Here is a 26,633-nt window from a genome sequence, read left to right on the forward strand (position 1 = left end):
AACATCCTCTTTACTACTCGGAGCCCTGGATTTCAAAACCCAAACCAACCAGCCAGCCTGAATTAAATAGTATTAAATAATTTGTTATTCTGAAATAACCTGGACTCAAGTCTTTTTCTGGAGAAGGAGAACAACATATATTCATTGATTTTTTATTTTAAATTGGACATATCTATGTTCCAAAAATTGCCCTTTGTGGAATGAGAAGAAAGTTCTGAAAAATCATTTACCCAGATGAGACTGAATTTGGTAAACTGAATTTCCAGATTGAAAATCTTGGCCATTCAACATGCTCAGGACCTGCAGGGTCTCTGTGCCCTGTACCTGTTCCAAGCACAAACATGGAAGGAACTTTTGGAGAATTCAGAGGCTATGGAGGTTTAAAACAAGTAGTCTGCTTCTAGCCCACAGAGAAGAATAATTTGGAAACATAGCCCAATGTCTTTTAGATTGTAAGTTTGAGTTAGCTTCGGTAGTATGTTTCCTACATGCTCACCTTTCTGTGAGTTGGTGCCACCCATTTGTTCTCTACATTTCTGTGATTAAGAACATAGTTCTTTCAGAGATTAAAAATATCTTAGTTGACTTAGTTTAGTACCTCTTACCTGATCTTGGGCCAATTATTTAAATACCCTGAGCCTTTTCCTGATACACAAAATGCACTTATTTCTTCACTCATTTATTTGTCATCCAATAAATATGTCTTGGTCCTTTCTAAATGCCAGTAACTGTTCTAGATACAGCAATACAGAGATGTACACAAAGAGAAAATATCTGCTTTCATGAAATTATGTTCTGTTGGATTAGGGAGATGTCAATAAATTTATAATGAACAAATAATCAAATATCAAATAATACTTTGAAATTATAGTATTGAATAATATTGAATATTTACAAAATCAAAATAAAACAGGGCTTTCACAAAATCAAAGGACAGTGATACAGCATATGGGACGAGGATCAGGCACAGGAAAGCCCCCTAAATAGAGAATATTTAAAGTGATATTAAGCTGATAAGAAGGCACTAATCTTGACAATTGCTTGTGGGCAGGGACGGGAAGAGATCAATCTTGGCAAAGAGGAAAGAAAGTAAGTCATCTTAGGTGGGGTCAAGTTTGGCATGTTTGGGAAACAGAAAAGAAAAAAAGTTGTTAAACCATGGAACAAGAGAAAGAGGTATTATGGATAATAACATCTAGAGACAAAATATGCCCATCCTTTGAAGAGATTTAAATCTCTTAAATGGTTTTAAAACAACCTTTAAAAAATAATCTCTGTTCTAAGGGCATTCAATGGTAGGAACCTAACTTGGTGTAGGACTTTCTAGCTCATCTCAGTTTCACTTTTTAAATTTAATTTTCTTCCATTTGTTTAACCAAAACTCCTTTTGAAAACATTGACCTGTGGCTAAATTTAGATTATTGTGCATCTAGGTGTGGGTGCTGCACGGAGTAGTGAATTAATCTAAATGCCAGAAATAGTTTCCAGATTGAGTGAAGGAAAAATGTTTTCTTACATGTTTATTGAAATACACAGCCTCTAAGGATATCATTTGTTCCTTCATTGTTGATAGAGGACCAAAGCAGGGTGTGGGAAGGAAGTAAAAGTTCGTTCCAGATGATGCATCTAAAGAGATTGGAATATGGAGAAGTATGGGCAGAGTTAAGAGACGTCAACAGAGAACAGGAGGGTGCACTTACCACTCACAGGGCTGAAGGGGTGGGTAGAGGACTTCCAAAGCCCCATGGAAGCCAGAGCATTGGAGGAGGAACTGACTGAAAGAACTGTAGCCAGGGAGAAAGGCAACCCCTGCTACAAATAGAATGAGTAGGAGTCACTCAGCCACTTTCTAAATTTGCTTTTTGATATCCCTTCAGACCTACAATGCCTGCGCCCAATAGAAAGCTGGCCAATAATAGAGACAGAATGATATAGTCCACAGAAGGAAAGGCTGCTTCTTTGGGGGCATATAACAGGGCAGAATATGTATAAGGGAAAGGCAAACAGAAAAATGCCGGTGCACATGGATAAATTAATTTAAATATTTTTTTCCCTCTTGAATCTACTATTTAAAAATAAAACATTGAAAGTTCAGCAACAAATACTTTGACTTAGGATTAGCAATTGTTACAGATTGGTAGGAATGATGGAAAGCTGGCTGTGTTTAATGAAAGCAACTGCTTCTCAACTCTATCCCGTGGTTGCTCTGTTTTGTTGTTGTTTTTTGTTTTTTAATCTGGCTCTGTTCTGACACCAAATATGTGGCTTTTTCTGACATCGATACCTATTATTTTTGCTTACCAATTCTTCAACTCTGTGACATTGAATGTCCCACACTTCTTGTCAATTTTTACACTACCTACCTGGAGTTAGCCTCATGCTCCACAGGTGTAAGGACTCTGTCCCAACCCAGCTGCAGATGGGATGCTTGGGATACTCACAATTACCTGGACAACTACTAATTTGAAAGTTACCGCAAACTATCCTCAGGCTCAATAACTCACTAAAATGACTCATAAAAACATTTTATGACTCAGGAATAGCCAAAAATGAATAGATGCATATGGACAAGGTATAAGAGAATGGATGTTGAACTTCTATGCCTTCTCTGGGCTCACCACATTTCTGGAACATCATTATTTTCACCAACTTGAAAGCTCCCCAAACCTTGTGTGTAGACTTCATGAAGGTTTTCATGGAGGTGACCATTGGTGAAGATGGTCCATCTCCAGCTCCAACTCCAGTCCTCAGAAGTTGGAGAGTAGAGCTGAAGGTTTCAATCCATGAATCAGATCTTGGTCTTTTAGGTGACTAGCCCCCATTTTGAGGCTACCTAGCCCCCACCCCAAGTGACCACATTAGCATAAACCTAGATGGGATCAAAAGGAGTCTATTCAGAATAACAAAAATATTCCTGTCACTCAAGCAGGAAACTGGGGCAAAGACCAAGAATATTTTTGATTATGCCACATTTGCCATGTAGAAATCATAGGTCAGACAATCTCACCTTTGGTGAGAAACACAAAATCTCCATGTGAAGACACCTGATTTCTAAGCATTCCCAATTCTTTCAGATTTTCCAAAAGGGCTTTGCAGTCCAAACAAAGGATACCTATTAAAAGGATTTGTCTCATGGTTTCCAGTCTGAGATATCTGACATAGAACTCTAGAACGATAGTTTCTAACATGGTTGCACACAGAATCAGTGACCTGGTCAGCTTTAAACTTCATGCCTAGACGTGAAGCCAAGCAATTGTTTCAGGACCTCCTGAGTCAGCCCAAGACACTGGTAATTTTCAACATGGTTTCCTGATTGTTTTAATGATTTTTTTTAGATGTTTAGGTGCTTTTTATTTTGTATTCTAATTTGTTATGTATGATAGCAGAATGAATTACAATTCATATTACACATATAGAGCACAATTTTTCACATCTCTGGTTGTACACAAAGTAGAGTCACACCATTCATGTTTTCATACATGTACTTAGGGTAATGATGTCCATCTCATTCCACCATCTGTCTTACCCTTATACCCCCTTCTTTTCCCTCCCTCCCCTTTGCTCTATCTAGAGTTCGTCTAATCCACCCCTGATCCCCCCAACCCCATTATAAATCAGCATCCTTATATCAGAGAAAACATTCGACATTTGGTTTTGGGGGATTGGCTAACTTCACTTAGCATTATATTCTCCAACTTCATCCATTTACCTGCAAATGTCATGATTTTATTTTCTTTTTAATGCTGATTATTATTCCACTGTGTACATATACCACATTTTCATTATCCATTCATCAATGGACAGGCATCTAGGTTGGTTCCACAGTTTAGTTATTGTGAATTGTGCTGCTATAAACATTGATGTGGCTATGTCCCTGTTTTATACTGTTTGTAAGTTGAATATAGACTAGGAGAGGGATAGCTGGGTCAAATGGTGGTTGTATTCACAGTGTTCCAAGGAATCTCCATACTGCTTTCCATATTGGTTGCACCAATTTGCAGTCTCACCAGCAATATATGAGTGTACCTTTTTCCCCACATCCTCCCCAATACTTATTGTTGTTATATTCTTAATAGCTGCCATTCTGACTGGAATGAGATGAAATCTTAGAGTAGTTTTGATTTGCATTTCTCTAATTGCTAGAGATGTTGAACATTTTTTCATATATTTGTTGATTGATTAAATATCATCTTCTGAGAAATGTCTGTTCAGTTCATTGGCCCATTTACTGATTGGATTATTTGTTTTTTGTTAGTGATTTTCTTAAAAAAATAAAAATTTTGTTTTGGAATAAGTTTACATTTACAGAAAACTTGTAAAGATAATACAGATTTCTCCTATACTGCACATCAATTTCCCCTATTGTTGACACCTTACATTACCATGGTACATTTAATTTGCCAAAATTAGAAAAGTGGGCTGGGTGCTGTGGCACATGCCTGTAATCCCAGCGACTTGGGAGGCTGAGGCAGGAGAATTGCCAGTTCAAAGCCAGCCTCAGAGAAAGCAAGGAGTTAAGCAACTCAGTGAGACCCTGTCTCTAAATAGAGTACAATACAGGGCTGGGGATGTGCCTTAGTGGTTAAGTGCCCCTGAGTTCAATCTCTGGTACTTCCTCCCCCACAAAAAAAAATTAGGAAACTGACTTTGGCATATTATTGTTAGCAACAGACTCTATTTGGATGTCACTAAGTTTTCTAATAATATTATCTTTCTGGTCCAGACTCCAATCAAGGATACCATGTTAGTTCAATTGTCCTGTCTCACCTGCCTGCTCTGGTCTTTGGGATTTTCTCAGATTTCCTTGTTCTCCTTGAATAGTACTGATTCTGCATTCTGGAGAATTCCTCCAGATCTGTTTTTTGATGTTTTTATCATGATAGGACCTATATTACATATGGATTTCTAGAAAGAATGCCATTGGGATGAAGTGGCTTTCTCATCATATCATGGTTTAATCACCATGTTTTAAAATGATTGCTCTAATTAATAGTGGCCAGTGGAGAAGAGATAGCAGGTCTCGTTCAGCTTCTAGCAGTTTGAAGTGGACAAGTCAGTATAGGAAATCCAGAAGGTTGACTGGCAAGCAGTGATCTTCAATTCTTTTAAATAAGCTGTCTGAATTGAGTCAAGAGGCAAAGGTCCTCTTCCAGGACCATTCACTAATGAGTCTTTAGGGAAGCCAATCACAGTGTTCCAATGTTGATTTCTTCATTTGTACTACCAAGAATGTCTATCTGAGGCCATTTCCATTCCTAAAATTAAATGATTCCAAAAAATCTGGAGAGGGGTTTCATTAGTCAAATATTATCCATAGTTGAATTTCCTAAGAGGAAATGCATTATATACTGAGCAAGACATCTCCAAGATGTCCAAGTATATACAAAAGAGGATAGCAGGGCAGTCCCTTTACTTTTCCATGTGACATCTGTGATGCTTGTATCCTAGGAATATTAGACATTAGACAGGAAGTAAACAAATTGCAAAATCTAAGAAGAAAATTCAACTCCTCCATTCATCTTTTGTCTTTAGTACTCACTGGGGATGCTGGACTAAAAATGACATAATTTGTTTATGAAATATTAGGAGTGCACATTTTAGTACTTAAAAAAAAATCTTTTTAATGTTGACTCTTTGCATAAATCTTACCGGAAATGAGGAGGCTTGGCTTTCAACATTGGATGTTCTAAGTTTGCCAATAATTTGTACAGAGCCTGTGATTGCAAAACCACAAACATTTCGCAATAGTGGAAGGCTCTAATTAATCATAATAAATGACAGAGTGGATTTGTTTTAAATACATGTTTAATAATACTAATAGCTTTAAGATTATAAACCAAGAGATTCGCTGTTGAGGTGAGATAGGTAGGCTGCAAATGGTTTGCTAAATACTTTTTCCACCTCTGTGTGTTAAGTCTGACACAGAACATGCTACTAATATTGGATCAGGCTCTCATCTGATGTAATTTGCCTGTGGGAATTGTATTGGCTGTGAAATCAGCTCCTCTTAGCTGTTGTTTAAAAAGAGGGGCGGCTGGGGGCAGGGAAGTGGCACAATTCTATGGCACCTTTCAAATGACTGAAACCAGCCATTCTTAGGCACTCAGACAAGAAAGTATGTCAAACAGGACCTTTAATGTATATTTATATTTAAAAATCCGAACTAACAGAAAACCCTGAATCTTTTATACAATGACTGGAGCCTTGTAAGAGCCCAATTAATGTATTGTCAGGTGAATGGTTGGCCTGGCACTCCGAGCTGTTCTGAGGGATGAGAGGGGGCTCAGGTAGCGCCTAGGAAGAATAGATGCACTTGTAGTGATTCAGTGGCCCGTCTGAAAGGCACATGCAAAGGCAGCTGCATCTGGTGTGCTGTCTTTCAGGCTCACTTGATAATGCTAGTGTCAGTTTCAACTGAAGCGTGTGCCAGATTTCAGATAGCCTGAGCTGGCATTTCAGAGCCCTTAATTGTGGAACTTGAGAAGAAAATGGGCACATTCTTCCTGAGATGGTTATTCAAATACAGGCTGCTACTGACCCCCGCCCCACCTCTCTGGGCCCCACTTTTGTTCTGTTTCCACATAAAATGCATGAGGAATACTGAACCTTTTCCCCTTGGCCACTCCTTTATTGCCATCTTTGCTGGGAGTGGCCTTGTTAAAATGTGCCCCATGCATTAAAATGAAATTGTCACTCCTGGGTGGTGCAGCATAACGTGGTTTGACACTAAATGCCGGCAGCTACAGAAAACAGAATTTTATGGCATGTGTTCTTTCAGAGAAGAGTCTCTAAAGGCTCACAGCAGACTTCACTTAGTTAAATCTGAATGAACCCAAAGTGAACAATCTATGCTGCTGTCTTTGTGTTCATAGAAACAGCCCCCATCCAGCCTGATGTGGCTGTAAAACAGCTTTAAGAAAAGATGATCATATTTAGAATTCAGATGGGAAGACTGGAAGCTTTCAAACCACTGAAATATTGTAGGTGGGGGGAATGAATGGGCTAGCCACCTGATTTTCTTTCTTAGCTTCCTCTGTGTCCCCTAAAACACATAATGTAGAATCAACTTAACACTAACCCCATCTAGGTTGGGTCTTCTTTCAGAATTCCATGTCATTTTAAGGCCAAGAGAAAGGATTTGATTTGAGGACTTCTGCAAGCAAGTTTTAGAGTCTTAACTGCCTTTTAGCTGGATGAGTACCCAGAGAGAGATTGAGCAGGGAGGGGGCTCTAGGGCATAGGCTTTTCATTCTGTAGCTCTCCTAGAATAAAAATTCCATAAAGTAACATCTGTAGTAATTAAGGGCTTACATTTCCTCTCCCATTCATGTCTCTGCTAGGAGGAAAGGTTATTTTCCCTGAGACAATAGATAGTAGATCCTGTGGGAAGACAGAACACAGTTAGAATTCATTTGTTCTTAGAAATGGAAGTTTCCTACTTACAAAAAGAAAAAAAAAAGGAAAAAAAATCTGAACACATTGGAAGACTTATAATAAAACATTCCACTGGAAAGACAACTTAAAAGAGTTGGGCAAATTATATTTAGCTGGCCCTAATGTTTAGAATAAGGAAGGATTCATCTTATCTCTATTATGAACGAGCTTTTGATTTGCAAAATGCTATCTTTGTTCTTCTTTATTAAAACTTTATACTATGATGCTTACATATTTTTATGTATACATCAACTCAGTCTTAAGATTTTCCCCAGATAACATTTATGTGGATCTTTTGTGTCATTTGATAAAATGAATAATGACCTATTGACCTCAAATTGGTTTCTTGCATTAATAGCCAGATCAACAACATAAGTCATGAGGCCCAATGAAAAAATGATGACGTGGAGCCCCTTAAGACAAAAAAATTATCAAGAATTTTAAGATGGTGATAGCAGAGCTTTCAATCAAATGCATGTTGTTCTATGGGAGGGCTCTGTGTAAGGAAGGATACAGGTATCATGCCCATGAAGTTGGACCTGGTTGGTGGTAGGGATTTGCCATGGGTAGCAATATAAGAGGATTTCATCTCATGAATCACAGGAATGTACATCTGAAAACAAACTTTAAAGATTTGGCAGGAAATAATTACAGCTCTCTAATGGAGTTTCTGATATGATTTTTAACTTTGTTCATCAGGTCTTACAGATACCCTGTTTAGATCTCCTAGTCTGTCTCTAAGTCTCCAGTTGAACTTTCCACTCAGCTATGTGGCTGGCTCTCTCTGCCTCATTGTACAGAGGGGCCCAGACCTCTCCCTCCCCAGCTCAGTCCATGCGTTAACTAAGTTCTCCAAAGGCCTTTTCTGCCTCTATGCTAACTTTTCAGCATTTTCCTGGGTTTTGAGGTGCCTCTTATATTTAAATTCTTGTAGCAATAATAAATATGTATTACTTATTTGGCAATTGTTAACATATTTTTTTCTTGTTTCCCTTACATGTAATATGGTCATGTATTACGTTTCTGAAAACACACATAAAATTTAAATGTAGGAATGTTTGACAACTTGTATCGATGGTATCCATTGCAAGAATGCTTATATTAATAACATAGCAGAAAATCTAAAATTATACTTTGCCTTTTGGACAAATTTCACACATTTCATGCACATCTTTTTTCATGAATATGCGTGCTGTTTCTTAAGCTTTTTTTTTTTTTTAAAGAGAGAGAGGGGAGAGAGAGAGAGAGAGAGAGAGAGAGAGAGAGAGAGAGAATTTTTTTAATATTTATTTTTTAGTTCCCGGCCGACACAACATCTTTGTTGGTATGTGGTACTGAGGATTGAACCCGGGTCGCTCGCATGCATGCCAGGCGAGGGCGCTACTGCTTGAGCCACATCCCCAGCCCATCTTAAGCTTATTTTTGCCTCTAGTTTATTTTTGTGGGACTTAATTTCCTTTCATCAGAATCAACTTTTAATTTTTATCTTCTCCATTTAATTTTACAAAACAAGATGCAGATATAATTCATTATTTAAAAATTGTTACGAATGCTTCAGTACTTAAGACATGTCAACACTGCCAAAATCGAAATTATGGTGGAATGGTTCAAAACATTCATTCCTTTAATTTTATGTGAGATGCCCAAATTCTGCATGAGAACCCCCAGTTCAGGAATATTGGAATTCTAGTACTAAAAAATAAAGGAGGCGACCGTCCAAATTTCAAAATTAAGAAAGTATAAGTTCTGAGGTTGTTGTATTTCTATCCTTCTCCCACATGCAGGGTCCCAAATAACTCTCTTTGGGTGTCTTTCACATAATGTGTCTTCAACAAAAGTGTTATGGTGCTGATGTGACTAGCTGGGTTAGTCCCTGCTGTATGCTAAGAGCTGTTTAAATAAGACATGTCTCCTCACCTTGGTTGGTGAATTCCTCTGTGGTATGGCTTCACAGTTATAGAATAGACTTTAGTGTTGAATAGCGATCCGTTCAAATACTGATTCTACCACTTATTAGAAAAATAGTTCATGTCTTCAAGCCTGAGTGCCCTTGTTGACATGACCTACCTTTCAGATTGGCTAATTCATTCACTTGGTAGGCATTTATGGAACGTTTTCAGTTGCCAAACATTCTTGTGTGTGAATTAAGTAAGATAATGTCTCTGGGCTTCCTCTGGGTGAAGCTCCAGCAGAGAGCCATCCACATGGGCAATTTTCACTACAGGGAATGATACCTTCAACAAAGATGATGGCTTTGTGATGTTCTTTATCAGCCTGGTCATCACAATCACAGCAAAAGTTGACAATAAGAGTAAATTTCTCAAACCTTTCCATTGCCTTTCGTTTTCCTTTTGTAATTTCTTTCCTTCCTCCCTGCATTCTCTCTCTCCTCCCACCTGTCTGTCTCTCTTTATATATATATTTGATGTGCACAACTTGACAAAAGTATATGATCCCCTGTTTACTTTCTTTTGCCAGAATGGAATCTACTGAAAAATGTGAAGTGGTAATTCAACATTTTAATGGAAAATATCTGAAAACACCACCAGGCATCCCAGGTAAGAAGTGTCATTAAGAAGGCCTATTGCTATTTTTAAAATGATCATGTGCTAAGGCCCTTCCTTGGTCACTGGAAAGAAAAACTTTGCTTTTATAAATCTGTATTTTTTTGAGGGTAAGGGTACTGGGGGTTGAACTCAGGGGTACTTAACCACTAATCCACATCCCCAACCCTATTTTGTATTTTATTTAGAGACAGGGTCTCACTGAGTTGCTTAGTGTCTTGCTTTTGCTGAGGCTGACTTTGAACTCTCAGTCCTCTGGTTTTAGCATCCTGAGGCTCAGTGGAGTGGCATGAATGTATATTATTATTTTTTATTTATATATGACAGCAGAATGCATTACAATTCTTATTACACATAAACAGCACAATTTTTTGTAGCTCTGGTTATATACAAGGTATGTTTATACCAATTTGTGTCTTCATACATGTACTTTGGATAATAATGATCATCACATTCTACCATCATTTATAACCCCATGCCCCCTCCCTTCCCTTCCAACCCCTCTGCCCTATCTACAGTTCATCTATAACTCCCATGCTCCCACTCCCTATTCCACTATGAAGTATGACACACTAACTCATCTTTCTCAAAAGTTTCTTAGTGTATCTTCTTTGGCCTTTTCTCTGAACATTTTCTTGGCTAAAGTAAAATAGAAGAAAAACACAGCAAAGTTCATTAACAAAGAGTGCGTTTAAAACATTAGGGAAGGTTATAACTCTTATCATTAATGTTGACACCTTGTAGTTTGTAGTTTATAAAATAGTAAACAGTGATATTCACAGTGGAGTCCACAGATTGATGCCCGTCTCCAAGCATTTCCTAGAAGTCCATGACAAGAAAAGTACAGAAAGGAAAGTAAGCAATCAGAAACATTTATGGCAATTTGACACTGCCAGGAATTCTAAATGCCAATTTTTAAATTTTACAAGAATATCGATTACTGACAGAAACTTTCGAAAAAAATACCATCCATTCATTAGAGATAATTAGAGAAGTTCCAAATTAGACTACCCCATGGCATTTTGTATGGGGGAATTTTTAGGCAAATTCTTAAGGTTCTACAAATGTTATAATAAAAGATATAACTTCATGCTCTCAGGAGTTATATTCAGCATAAGAAAAGTCAAATATACCATGTATATCAGCAATATAAATGCCTCAACTTGATATTAATCTGGCAGCAAGTTACATGTAAAGTATTTGATAATAGGTAAGTTAATTTAAAAAATGTACTTTCACTAATGCACAAAAACTTAAAAGACTGAAGGGTTAAACCGGGAAAAATTCCAAGAAGTAAAGAACTATCTTTGTGATGAATGTTTTTTTGCTGTTGTTGTTGTTGTTTGTTTTGGGGTTTTACTTGCTTGTTTGTTTTTTGCTTTTTACAGTATGATGATTCTCAGGAAGGAAAACTAAGCTTGATTTCAAAAGTGTTTGTGCCACAATGCAGTGTTAAAGCTCCTTAAAGAGTATAGGGGTGGAGTATTTCAGTTCCTTATAATAGTTCAAGGTTATACAGAAGGGAAATGTGGACAAAAAAAAATGTTCTTGTGGAAGAGCCAGGAGTTGTTTTGTTTTTGTTTTGTTTATGATTTAGTGGGTGGGTGGGTGGTCAGAAAAGCAAGATGACCCTTCACACTGACACTGGGTGATGTGGAAGACCCAAAGTAGATGATGACCGGTAAATCAGTGAGTGAACGTACAGCAGAGACTGTGCCTTGATCTGGTTATCTCCCATGCATAACATCCCCTCGAGAACCAACTGCATTATGATCCAATTGGAGACATATGGTGTTGTTAAGAGAGGAGTTAGCAGTTTTCATCTCAGCATGTAAGCTGCCCTTGCATTTTAGGAGAAATACTTTTTTTTCCCCCCGTTTAGCATAAACAGATATTTTAAGACATTCTGCTCAGACCTATCATTGAATCAAGGAATGGCATTGTTTGTGTGGATTGTCTTCTTATTTATCCCAGTTGATACAACAGATGCCTGTTTATGCAGCAGGCATTCAAACTAGGTATGAGTTATATTGTTTTGTAAAAATTTAAAAGCAAGAAAACTATGTGGAAATTATTGTTGATTACATTTTAACATGGGTGTTTTACTTTTTAGATTTCATCGTTTTAGAAAAAAAGACATTGAAATCCTTCTTGACCCAATTGATTTTAAAATGTTTTGTTTTATTTTCCCCATAGAACATACAGTTGACTAATACAATTTAATGCTTAAGACAAAGAATGTCACTACAAATCCTCAAATGTCCGGGCGTCCTTCTTGAATACACAGACTGTGACATTAACCTATCTAATATCATAGCTACACCCAATGGAAACATTGTGAATAGCAGGAATTTGGTTATGAGTTTCTCTTCACTTAGATCTCATGGGAATAAGAAAAAAATGATAAAACTCAATTGTAAAACTCTTAGAGATATAGTTTATGAGCTTTGCACTCAATATAATAGAATTGAATATATAATATTGATCAGCATCTATTCTCAAATTTGCTTGTTTATGTATCACTTTGGAAGTCAAATAGTTTAATAGAAGTTTCAGATGCTAATTAAAAATACTTAATCATTGATATGTGAATATATGTGAAATAAAAGAGGACATAAGGTAAGATATGGGTATTTTTAAAGGTTCAGTAGTAAAATCTTTACTGGTATCATTTCTATGTGAGGTCTGGTATAATCAAATTTGGTTATGCTATCTGTCTTTATTCATCCTCATTGCTTATTTTGTTAGATATCATTGAAATCTTATTTTCAGAAATTCTTATCTTAATCCAAATTTTTATTTCATCTTGAAGACAGAAAAAGGAATATCATTAGTCCTGATAGCTGGGGATAGTCCTTTGACTTATTTTTTAAAGTGACCATTTTCCTAACCAATTTCAGTACAGTATTTTAGTGAGCTTGTCCTTGCTTGTGATTGTACTAATTAAAACCAACATCAATTGATTTGGCCTACCTAAAACAAAAATAGAAATCAAAAAAATCGGAAAAGGCTCAGTATACTGCACTACCAAAATTTAGTATGCTTGAGATCGGAAGTTGATGATTTTGCAGAACTGCACATTGATAATTTTGATGCAGGACTTTAAGACTGAGTAAATGAGGACTCACAGTGATTCAATAATGGCCTAAGATTCTCAGGCACCAAGTCTGGTGTCAAAAAGATTACATGCAAAATAAGTTAGGTTCTTTTTAAAAGCTCTGCTTTTAATCTTACTCCAAGCAAGTACTAAGCAATTGGTACCATATTCCCTTGCTGACTTCTCCATTTAGGAAGGTATTGGGGAAATACTGCATGTGCAAGTACAATGCCATTTTTATGTCTGTTGCTCCAGAGAATAATGATTATTCCCCCAGGATATGTGAAGCTAATTATTTTCCTTAGATGAACATATAGTTTCAAATTTCCTAGGGTCCCATTTTTATAAAATAATGAGAAAAATAACTACTTCAACCCAAAACTTTGACATTTTTCCTTTATTTAATTTCTTCTTCTTCTTTTCTTTGTCTCTTTTTTTGTTTGTTTGTTTGTTTGTTTCTTTCTCTTTATTTTCTTGGTACCCAGGATTGAACCCAAGGGCACTTAAACACTGAGCTGCATCACCAATCCTTTTTATATTTTATTTTGAAACAGGGTCTCCCTAAATTGCTTAGGACCTGCTATGTTGGCAAGGCTGGCTTTGAACTTGCAATCATCCTGCCTCAGCCTCCTGAGCCACTAGGATTACAGGGCTGCACCACTGTGCCATTGTCTCTGAATTTCAAATCCTAACATTTCATAGTTAAGGACATTTGCAAGGACATAAAACATTGACCACATTTATATTGCTGGCACCATTTTTATTTGAATCATCATGAAAATAATTTTCTCATTAAACATGATTCATGTTGATATTGAGTTTTCATTCCCAATAGATAATGTGAGCTAGGAGGGAATTTTATATGTACCTTCTTTTGGATCTTGCTTTCCCTCTGGACTCCTCCAATTTATTCATAAAATATCTAATTTTAATGAGTATAACATGAATCATTAATGCCTCTTAGCATCTCCCCAAACCCACCTTGTTTACTTTAGACTATAATGTTATTCCTAGGTTTTCATTACCTGGAATAGTGAAGCTAAATATCAAAGTCAGAAATCAAACTTTGAGTAGGAGCTTAGTTGATACAGGAAGTTAACAAAATCAGGAACCAGTGTTGCTATGAGCAGGTAAGAAGGAGAGGCTATAGAGGCAGGTGTTAAACAGTGTCAATCATTTGAGTGTTTTTGCCATCCGCAGAAAAAGATCATGCAGTATATTCTCCCTCCCCTAGAGAAAAAAAAGAAAACACAGTGTTCCATAAATGTTGCATGTCCTACATATCGATCTTGATGCTTTCTGGACAAAATGAGGGATCATTAGTTGCTTGCCTGCCTAACCCCAGACATTTCTTTGTCCTGTAATGAATCGCACAGCAATGTTGTGCAGCCCCAAAGCGTTCCAATTTCAAATATCTGGCAAAAGCAAAGGGTAAGTTCCCAGACACTTCAGGGATCTGTAGGGCATGAACTTGAAAGGCTCACTTTCAAAGAGCCCCTGGAGCACAGCAATGCACCATGCGGAAAAGGCTTCCACATGTAAGGACATGTATTGATGAACAGAACATGCAGCCTGGCTTATAGAAAAATAAATCATGGTGTGCTCTCAGACTAGACGTTTGCCTGTAAGCACATGTTCCTATCAGTAAAAGAGTCTTTCCTGAAGAATATGGAATTATCTACTTCTGATAGGACTTTCTCATTTTTAGACAATTGTTTCTCATCCCAATTAACCCCAAGAGGTAGGGAAGGTTTGAGAGGAAGCTTACCATTATAGGACCTTTTCAAATTTAACAGATCTGTTACCAACAGAAATTTAGACAAATATTGAAGTACTAGAGAACATGTTTTTTTATAATAAATAAAATAAAAACTCATGTGCCTTCTGATGCTTGACCATAGTAATTTTACTATTTTGTGTTGATGCAAATAAAAATGTAATTGTAGATGTATATGTGTGTGTATATATATGTGTGTGTGTATTACATTTAACATATATATGCATATACTTTATGGGAGCACTAAGGAAATATATTTATAATATGATAATTTAAAAAAAGAGAGAAGAAATATTTGTTTAAATGTAAAACTCCTCCCAGAATAAAATATCCACAACTTATTTAAGTGTTACTTATATTGAAAAGGATATTAAAAAATATGAACATTTGAGTAATTGGTTTTTCAATTATAATTTTCTTTTGGGAGGGATACCAAGAATTGAACCCAGGGATGTTTAACCACTGAATAACATTCCGAGACCTTTTTTATATTTTACTTAGAGAAAGGGTCTTGCTAAGTTGCTTCGGGCCTCACTAAATTTCTGAGGCTGGCTTTGAACTTGTGATCCTCCTGCCTCAGCCTCCTGAATTGCTGGGAATAATTATAGGCACACACTACCTTGACTCACATTCACTCAGAATTTTTATGAGTTGGAAAAGTTGAAGAAAGTCATAATTTCTGTTTCTCCAGTTATGCCAGTCTATTAAGTACTCAGATGCACTTATTGTTGAGAGGCAGGTAACAAATAGAAAAAACTGTGGTTTTTTTAGGCAAAAAATTCCTTATTGTCTTGCTCAGGTGAAACAGTATCCAACTTTAAGTATTTTATCTTTGTGAAACTAAAATCTCATTTGCATAACATATTTTGTAAACACTAGAATCCCCAATCAGATATCATTTTGGATTTCTCCTCAGTAAAGGGACTTTGGTAATATTTAAGTGCAACTTTTTGTCAAAGCTCTCATATTTATGTTAGTGATGCCTTCTAGATGATTTCTGTGTATCAAACCAATAATTCCTTTTTATGGTGGAGAAAGCACAATTAGAATATTAATGAACTTCATAGAGCAGCCAGAAAACTGTATGGCTAGTGACATTATTGAATCAGTGTGAATTCTATGAAAATGTATCTGGTCAATCAACCTTTGATCTCAACCTTCCTGTGGAGCCACATATGGTTTTGTAAAGGTAAACATCTAGGACTCTAGATATAAAGGGGACAAAGATTCATCCTTAGGAGACTAGAAATAATTGAAATAGATTTTGTGCCCCATGCTATTATAATTTTAGGTTTAACTGAGATAGGCGGTCTTTGTGTGTCCTCAAAGCATCTTACCTTGGCTTTATACCTAGTATTTTTGCTTTTGCTTCTCAGGAAGAAAGCTAGAAATGTCTACTCAACCAACAAAGGTCTTCTGTAGACTTTGGGGAAACCTTCCATCAGTGGGAGTCAGTGGATGATATCCAGCCTATACTCCTTTTGATGGTCAAGTTGGAATCATGTTCTACATAGTTCCTTGGGCTCTTACCCATAGTAGCAACATGCTGATGGGGGCATCCTTTCTTGCCTTATCCTTCCTCCCTGCCTTTCCTTCTCTTTTCCATCATATCCATATTCTGGTTTCAGCTCCTAATTGAGCTACCTTGTCCTAGACTCCGCTTTTAGAGAATGGAAATTAAAGTTGAGTTTTAATAATTACATTGGAGAATCCCTTTTTGACTCAGAACTTTTGGTCTAAAGGAAAGGAGACCCAGCTAAAGGAGTGAAGTGAATTTCATGGACTAGAGTATCCTGTATTCATGGTTTTGGGTTGATGAAGGTTGCAGTTAACAAGAAACATATGAAAAAAAGCAATAAAAAACACCAGCAGTGGCATGACTGGCTTTAGTAGAGTTGACATAAAGAAGTGGGATGGTTGATGAAAATTTAAGGGATGTAAAGTAGTCACAGTGCTAGCAAAGATGTTCAGACATAGGGAATTCCCATTACCGCAAAGGTAACTGTTGAAGCGTGGTCTTTGTTAAATATGAACTCTTGCATGCCTGTGGTTAGGTGAAGTAAAGTGCAAGTGATCTTTAGCTGAGTAATTGGAGGCTTCTGATTATAATATGGGAGGGTTTTTCATTAATATTTGAGGCTACATGACTTAATCTCACACACTGATGCTCCTGAAATTCTAATCTTCATAGGAGCAGGTTAAAAATTGTCAAGGATAGTGAAGTAACTTTTTTAATCTTACCTGATTCTGACTTTTCCAAACCATGATCATTTCCATGTTTTGTAGATTTACGGGCTGTGTGCTTAGCTCAGGGTAAGCCCTCAATAAATGTTCTTTGGAGGGTACAATTCCATGAAGTGAATGTCCTTCATACTTGTATTTTCTTACAATGAGCTTCCCGAGGGTGTGTATGTGGCGGGGTGGGGGGTGGGGATGCACATCTCCAGCTGAACAAACATGCAGCTAACATGGAGGAAAACCTTGAGTGATGTCAATCCATATTTTCTTAATTTTTTCAAAAAATCCTGTACACACACATGTCTATCTAAATAGAAGAAAATGGGAAGAGAGAAAAAGAGCACCTGAAATGTTCAGAAGAACATGAAACTTAAATGAGCAATATTCCAGTTACTTTTTGGAAGCATGTTTCCAAGACTGCTTGCTTTGCAAGGTGTTATTCTGCTGGCCTAATCATTATCTCTATAAAGAACTCATTCTGATCCAGTGCAGTGAAGAATTCTGTTTTCCTGGCAACGGTCTTGCCTAATTACATTGAAATCCTGTCTATATCTTAACTTTTTGCCACTGGTACTGTTACTGAGCTACACTTTCACTTTGTTTTTCTTCTTTTTCATTTTGAAAAAGTGGCTATCAAGAGAATAAATAGAAAAGAGAGTTTCCTGGCCTATTCTTTTGTCCCTTTTGGAATAATGTTTGCTTCTTGCCTAGAGGAAATTCCACACTACCCTGCTCCCTATTGTAATATTATATAGAATTTGTAGTTCTTATCAGTAGGACCTTTTAATGCTTTGCTGAGCATATCTTTTCTATTGTTATGCATCAAGCACCATGAGTAGCAGCAGAATTCTTCTAGGGTGTCATTTTGTTGCAGGATCTAATAATTTAAAGTACTTATAAATTGATGCAATGGGGAGAAGAGATGAGGAAGTTTTCAATAAATCTTCAAAATCATGAATAATCTTCAAACATTATTTCTAAAAGAGTAACACTGTTCAAGTCTGCCAAAATTTCTGAATTAAAGACTTTACAGTAAAAACTTATCAAATAAATGATAGGGCCTTAATTTTATCACTAAGACCATGTTGGCTTTGCCTTCCATTAGCATCACTAATGAGCAATAAAACCTAAATTTAGTGTCTATCCGAGTAAGTCTTATTAGGAAGCAAAGAGGGTTGAGGGGCTGCAGACCAATTAAGATACCAGCTAGGGAGACCAAACAGAATAATTAAGTGTTTAGTACATTTCCAAATCTACGATCTCATCTAATAGGTTTGATTTAAAAAAAAATTCTAGCCAATTTCTAAAGAAATGGATAGTATTCTGCATTGAATACTTGCCATTCTCTCCCAGTAAATGCCAAAAACCCTGCCATACTACACAAAATCATGTATGATGTAAGCTCTTTAGAATGAAAGTCTACAAAACTGAAGGAGATATTTTAAGAGGAATATAAATGAAAACACTCATTAGGCAAGCTCGGAACCAGCTATCATTTGTTTATCTTCTTATCTGCTTCCTCAGATTTCTCATGTCTTTAAGTTCATGAATGATGAATCAATTAATTTACTATTATTTTGATCAGTTTTTTTCAGTACAAAAAGAAATATTTCATAGTACATTTGCATATGTATGTTCTTGTTTTAGATTTCTCATATTTCAAAGACACGTTTGACCCAGTAGAGTGTGAATTTTTCTAAGAAAGATCTTTGATGTTTATCTCTCCTTTTGTTTTTCTTTTCTTTCCAACAAGACTCTTCAGTCCCTTTAGATACAAGTACTGCACCTTGCCCTTTGTTTCAGGCATCTAAACCAATCCTTGGCACAAAATATTACTAATAATTATTTGTAAAAAATTTGTACGTAAATATTTGTAGTAGGCAGAATAATAGTAGGCCTCTCAAAGATCCATTATTCTTAACCCCTAAAACTGTAAATTGTTTATATGGAAAATAGGTATTAAGGTTTCAACTGAAATTAATATTGCTAATAGATGGAAAAACAGGGAAATTATCCCGGATTACCTGGTAAGTCACACACATCCTTGAAAGTGAAGAGAAAGGTAGAAGGCATGAGAATGATACAATGTGAAAAAAGACTTGTTCCACCTCCTTGGGGTTGGAGGGGTATGGGAGCCCTGAGAAGCTGAGATGAGCAAGGAATTGTATTCTCCCCAGATATGAAACCCAATTTGTTTTATGACTTGAAGTTTTTAACGATCAGTTATAGGGGCAACAGAAAACTCACCCATCAACACTGAACTTGTTTTACCTTTTACTTTACTTTTACTTTCACCCACGTTATTCTTTTTTTAAATATTTATTCTTAAGTTTTAGGTGGACACAGTATCTTTATTTTGCATTTATGTGGTGCTGAGGATCGACAGTGCCTCATGCATGCTAGGGGAGCACTCTACCACTGAGCCACAACCCCAGCCCCAATCCACACTATTCTTAATGGTTTATACTGTGTATATGAACTGCCTCTGGAAAATTCTCATAGTTTCTTTTACTTTTTACCTATTTCATGAGTTGCTTTGCATTACTTGTATGATAAACAGTAAAAAAAACCTATCTTGTTAAATATTTCAACTTAGTTTCTTTATACCTTCTCATAAGGATATTCTAGAGTAGAAAACTATCACGCATCCTCAGAGAGCCTTTATAAAGGAGGTAATGGTCCTTAGGCCTCAGAGCACATTATTTTTAATTTCTTTTATTAGTGAATTATAGTTACACATAATAGTTGGATTCATTTTGACAAAATCACAAATTTATGGAATTTGATTTATTTCATTTCAGTCCCCATTTTCCTGCCCCCACTTTCTTCCCCTCCTTATTCCCATTTTCCTTTCTCTACTGATCTTCCTTTCACTCATTTATTTATTATCTTTGATTGATGCCTTATAAATATACATAAAGGTGAAATCCATGGTAATATATTTATACATGCATATAATGTAATTTTGCTAAATTCATTTCACATTTCCTCTCTTTTCCTGTCCTTCCTTCTCAAATTTCTTCTACTCCACTAAACTTCCCTACATCTTTGATATCCAATCTCCACCCCCCTTTTTTCCCCCATTACTTTGCTCTGGTTTCCACATATGAGAGAAAACATTTGACATTAGACATTAACTTTCTGAGTCTGGCTAGTTCACATAGTATGATGTTCTCCAGTTTCCATGCATTTACTGGCAAATGCATAATTTTATTCTTTATGGTTGAGTAAAACTTCATTGTGTATATAGACCACATTTTCTAAATCTGTTCATCTATTGATAGGCATCAGGGCTGGTTCCATAATTTGGCTATTGTGAATTATGCTATTATAAATATTGATGTGGCTGTATCAATATAGTATGGTGATTTTAGTCCTTTTGGATGAATACGGAGGTCTGGGATAGCTGGGTCATATGGTAGTTCCATTCCTAGCTTTTTGAGGAATCTCCATACTGTTTTCTGGAATGATTACACAAATTCATAGTCCCGCCAACAATGCATGAGTGTACCTTTTTTCCCCCACTTCTTCGCCAACATTGATTATTATTTATATTTTTTGTAATTGCCACTCTGACTGGAATGAGATGAAATCTTAGTGTAGTTTGGATATATGTTTCCCTGTTGAGTGTATTTTTAATTCAAATAAATAACTCATTAACTTGAACCATCTATTATATAAAAAAAAATGCCAGGAAAAGTATACCAGTTGTAAATCTAAATTGCATGCAAATTGTATCTCTTTAGGTCTCAACATTAACAGTTGCTCTCAATAATTCTGATGATTGAAGAAGTGTTAGGTTTTGGGAAAATCTATAAGGTCATAAGTTGATGTCAAGTGAAAGTTTTAGATGATTTTACTTAAAGTATTAATGGTGTTCCCATCTCAATTTACTGCCTTATGAAATAAGCAGTGTCTTAAAGCTTCAAATGGTTGAGTTCCCTATGGAATGTTAGTTTTGAGACATGAATTTAAAATACTTGGGGGAAGGAAACATTGATACTCATTACTATGTTTTAACAAGGATTGTTATATTTCAAGTGATTAAATTAAAAAAAAATGTCTGGGTATGGTGATGTACCCTTATAATCCCAGTGACTTGGGAGGCTTAGGCAGGAGGATTGTAAGTTCAAAGCCAGTCTCAGCAACTTAGGGAGACTCTGACTCAAGATTAAAAAAATAAATATTTGTGCATGAATCTCAGTGTTAAAGCACTCCTGAATTCAATTGCCAGTACCATAAAAACAAACATATAAAAACTCCCAAAACTGAGGCCTTCAACAGCCTTTGTTTATGTGGATTGCATCTACCAGTATTTAGAAATTAAGACTGAAGAAAGGTTAAAGATTTTTTTATGGATTCAGTAAGTGATATTTTCCTAAAAAACAAAAACAAGACAAAAAAAAAAGGAAAGAAAGCTAAAATGTAAGTAAATTTTCAAAAATGTATTCCTTGACACAAGTATATTATCCCTGTGGAAGATTCAGAGGCTGTACATATAAAATCACAACAGTTTTCTCTTGATCTACAAATGGGACCTATTTGGAACCAGAATTTCTATCAAATTGTTATAATAGTAGAGTCACAGAGACACCCTAAAGAAAAACAACTCAGCAATTCAAGTTGATTTCTAGCTGTTTGTTATTAGAACAGACGTTAGTGTTCCCAGGGTGCTGGATCAACTTCCATTAGACAGCGTCTGCATCGCTGTCTTTAGATATACTGCACTCAGCCTGCAGGAGCCTGTTTTGTTGATGAGCAATGACATTGACAAAGACCTAGCAATTTGTGTCCCTTTGGTTGGGCCAGCCCATAAACGATGACTGATAGGGTTAAAGTAGCGGTATTTCAGTTCTTTGATTCCCAGTAAAGGAAACCTGTGTGTCATCTACACCATCTCCATAGCTTCCTTAAAGGACTCGGCAGTTAGCCTTTATGAAACTCTTCTAACATCTGTCCCCTTGCCTGATACCTTCACTCCATGAACCTAATTTTCTCTTCCCCTACTGTCTTTTCCTGGAACTACATCCTAATAATTCAGTTTCCAGGCATTCTTGTTTCCAGGTCTGCTTCTGATGAACCCCAAATAGATCGGTGATCTATTTGTTTTCATTAATATTTTGAGCTTTAAAGTCTCATCTGTAAAATATACTCTTAAGTAAACTGAATTCCTCAGTATAGTTTGTGGGAGAATTAAAAAATAAATACAAAATTCCTCAAACTCCCTAGTTCACTGGAAATGGAAATACTAAAAACACTTTTAATTAAGGAATGTAACAGACTGGCTTCATTTGTTTTGTTGGTGCTGAGGATCAAACCCAGGGCCTCCCACATGCTAAGCATGAACTCTGCCACTGAGCTACATCACCAGCCCTATTACAGGGTTTTTTGGTAAAAGATATACACAGATTAAGTTTCAGTAAGACTTTTGCAGTGGAAGACAAAATTGTAATTATCTAGATATTCTGGGAGTGAGCACACCACTGTTTGATAGTATGAGTTAGCTAATCACATTACACCTTGATAGAAGTGTATACAAAATAATCAAAATTTGATATGATCTAAATATGTTATGTGCATGTACAAATATGCCACAACAAAACCCATTATTTTGTATAATTAAAATGCACTAAAAAGAAATAATAGTGAATACATATGTGTGTGTATGTATGTATGTATGTGAAACTAGGGTTTAAATATAAAAACATCTTAAAATATACAAGCATTGAAGTCAAATATTAAAACTAACCTAGGGTGGGACGGAAAGGGAGGGGGTAGGGGATTAGCAAGGAAGGTGGAATGTGATGGACATCATTAACCAAAGTACATGTATGAAGATACGAATTGGGTGTCAACCTACTTTGTATACAAACAGAGATTTGAAAAATTGTGGTATATATGTGTAATAAGAATTGTAATGCAAAAAATGAGAAAAAAAACAAAGTACATGTATAAAGATATGAATTGGCGTGAACATACTTTATATACAAAGATATGAAAAATTGTGCTCTATATGTGTAATAAGAATTGTAATACATTCTGCTGTTGTGTATTTTAAAAATTAAAATCAATTCAATACAATAATAATAATAATAATAATAATAATAATAATAATAATAAAGCTAACCGATTTTTATATGTAGCCACTTTAAAATAGTATGGAGACTGTCAGCTGAATAGTGTTCCAGAGACTCTTGGAATTCCCTGAAATCTTTTCTAGCAGTCTTCAAGATCAAAAACATCTTCATAGTAACTTTAATACATCATTTGCCTTTTTTATTCTGATTCTCTGACACCTATAGAGTGGAGCATCCCAGTGACTACATGATTTGCATTATAGAAAAGGGGGAAATATAGAAGCAGATGTGTGAATCTGTTTTCTACTAAGCCAGGAATTGTAGAGATTTTCAAAAATATAGAGTGAAGCCATTCTAATAATGATTTTGTTTTTGAAAATAACTTAAATATAGGGGCTGGGGATGTGGCTCAAGCGGTGGCATGCTCGCCTGGCGTGTGTGCGGCCCGGGTTCGATCCTCAGCACCACATACAAACGAAGATGTTGTGTATGCCGAGAACTAAGAAAAAATAAATAAATATTAAAATTCTCTCTCTCTCTCTGTCCCTCTCTCTCTCACTCTCTCTTTAAAAAAAAGAAAGAAAATAACTTAAATATAAAAATGTTGATGTTAACATGTAATTGGTCTATTACTTTAAAATTTAGTAAGGGCATCTAAAAATGTCTGAGATTTATTTTTCAAATGGTGAATCTTGATAGATACTATATATTAAGACTATCTGTATACAAAGTTTTTTGGGGCCTGAATAATTTTTGATAACAAAGATAGGCCCTAAGACAAAAATTTTAAAAAAATGAAACAAACCTTGAAAATTGCTGATATACAGTATAATTCAAGTCTTTCTTCTGAATATTAGAAAAGACTAACAAAAATAGAATGAACATAAAGTTTAAAAGATCCTCTCATTTTTTAAAAAAATAAATCTTATTTTGAAAGACCAGGTATGTCCTAAAAAGCTAATTTAAATCAAAGAATTAAGAAACAGAATTCAATGAGTTATAGGACTATTTTTTTTTGTAAACAAGCTTCCAGGTAATTTTATATGAGTAGATTGTTTGCATTTGCACTATCATTTTGATTAGCAAATGACACTGTTTGAGAGAATATGTGAACATGTTATTGAAGTAGTATGTTTTATCAGAATATGTATGTGCTGGCATTGTGGAATTGGAACTGTGTGAATATGTGGGTGCATGTGAATCTGCCAGAATTGGGGGAGAGTTTAATGTCTAAGAGCCAGAAAGCTAACCACAGACATCACTCAGGAGTTGTTGTCTTAAGGGCTATTCTGTTTTTCTTCTTTTGGTCACTGCTCATTTCAGAAGTGCCCATCTTGTAGCTGGACTCTGAGTGCATTTCATCATATGGAGCATCTTAAAGATGAGCTTCCAGGCTTACTGGTCATAGTAAATGATAACTGATAAATGAGAAACAGGAATTTAAACATTGATGCACAATTAAATGTACAATATCTGCTATTATTATTCACATAAAATCTTTTTTTGTTTGTTTTTAGAAATGGTAAAATCTCCTTTTATAGAATCACACCATTGTGAATTTCTTTAAGCTAAATATATGTTCAACCAATTTGAAATAGCAATAGGGAAAGTACTTACCTTGTCATCCTTAGTAACTAATTATAATTTTACCTGGATGAATCCATGTAATACATAAAAGAATGTAAGATGAGATTTCTCACATAATTTATTTTGAAAAGACGTGATTTAATGTTTGTCTACACCTTTTGACAACACCTCTATTTCTCTCATCCTCAAAACAAGCGTTGTTCATCTTTGATGATAATGTTAAAGAAAAGAGCAATATCCATCCAGCTTATCCTATATTTCCTATGAAAACTTTATGACTGAGATCCTCTTTTTCCCTCTGTGAATTTAATTGATTGGAGAACAAGCCATAGAGAATACCATTTTGCCTTTGGAGGAAGATGAATCCTGGCTTGAATTTTGATGTTGTCTCTTCTTGAGTTTTGAACTTGGACATATTATTTAGCCTCTTGCCATGTTCTTCCTGGGATCGAATGGCTCTAATATCAACAATTAGACAACAATATCTCCTTTGCAAAAGTGTTCCTAGAATTAACTGAGAGATTTTGTACAGCTTCACAAAGAGAGCTGGCAGGATATGGTACATGTCACTAGCATTATTAATAGTATCTATAAAGCATCATCAGAATCACTTCAAAATTGATATTCACTTTCGAGGCTGGGAATATAATTTCACTTTAATCGTTGAGTTCTATGAGCTACAACCATCAATGGGAATTATCTGGACAAGCTATATAAACTCTACCTCCTTTATGGGTACTCTTCCGTTTTGAGCATTATGCATAATTGCCACATCTCACTCTAGATTGGTATTCAATAAATTCTAAGTGTCCATGTTGATGTTCATCCATTTTCTGGGATAATTGGAAAAAGTATGGCATCAGATAAATATTTACCAGGACTTTGCTGATATGGCTCCCAGATTCATAAACACTGATCATACTTTTCATAGAACTAAATGGCCATCTAAATTCAGAGTGTTATTAAAACAACTGCAAAACTTTTGTGTCATCTCAACCTTCTTGTAACACTTTCTCAAAATATACCTTTGGGCTTCCAGTTCAGAAGTCCCAGGATCTTCTTCTATCCTCATATTCCAGAAAAAAAAAATGTGCTTAAATATAAATGCCACACTTTCAGGCAGATTTTTCTAATTCCCCTGCCCATCATTCTTATGTTTCCACTTTGAATTGTTTTCTCCTATACTGTATGCCCATTTGTTTATCGATAAGCAACCTTGTTTAACAAGTGATGTGTACTCACCTCATCCCACTGGATGGCAGAATTATGCCTTTTTAATCCTTATATCTCCTCCAATACCTGGCATTAGAACATAGACACTAAACTTAATTAAAAATAGTTGAGGAAAATTAGTGTGATTTCTTAATACTGTCTTAATTCTCTCTTACTAATGCACTCAATTAGTAGATGCTTGTCAAGTGAATGCAGAGAGCATCCACTATGATTCCACGTGGAAATATTTCTCAAACCATGTTCCTCTTTGTAAATTTTAAGTTATGACTCAAAAGCTATATTTTGGGTAGAGAGCAGTGTTCAGAAGTGAAAGGCTGCTTTTCATTTCCATAAAGCTTAAATAATTTTTCATTCTGGCTTCTATATTTCATTGCTCCCTTTTCCAGATTAAATTTTTCTAAAAAAGTAATGGGCTATGGAAATTAAAAGAAGCAAAAATAATATAAAATAAATGTGCTGGAACACCAAACATCCTGTTGGTTATGAAACTAATTCTACAACTAGCAATTAGACATACTTTTTTTTTTTTCTAATTTAAATCATTTGCAAACACAGCTCTAGTCTTCTTAAAGGATCCTCTTTTCCAAAATTTCTCTGTAGGTCTGTCATTGTAGTGCATAGGGTTG

The 26,633-nt window shown here is 35.7% G+C and overlaps 1 protein-coding gene across 3 annotated transcripts in view; it reads left to right on the forward strand.

Moving 5' to 3' along the window:
• Positions 1–26,633, forward strand: part of Rbms3 (RNA binding motif single stranded interacting protein 3) — a 665,566-nt gene that overhangs the window by 424,526 nt on the left and 214,407 nt on the right. For all 3 annotated transcript variants that reach the window (XM_026406224.2, XM_077795653.1, XM_026406242.2), the window contains exon 6: positions 9,913–9,992. In XM_026406224.2, the coding sequence (XP_026262009.1) occupies positions 9,913–9,992 (80 nt within the window). The remainder of the gene's footprint in view (positions 1–9,912; positions 9,993–26,633) is intronic.

The sequence above is a fragment of the Urocitellus parryii genome, chromosome 3 (assembly GCF_045843805.1).
Source record: "Urocitellus parryii isolate mUroPar1 chromosome 3, mUroPar1.hap1, whole genome shotgun sequence".
Taxonomy (NCBI): domain Eukaryota; kingdom Metazoa; phylum Chordata; class Mammalia; order Rodentia; family Sciuridae; genus Urocitellus; species Urocitellus parryii.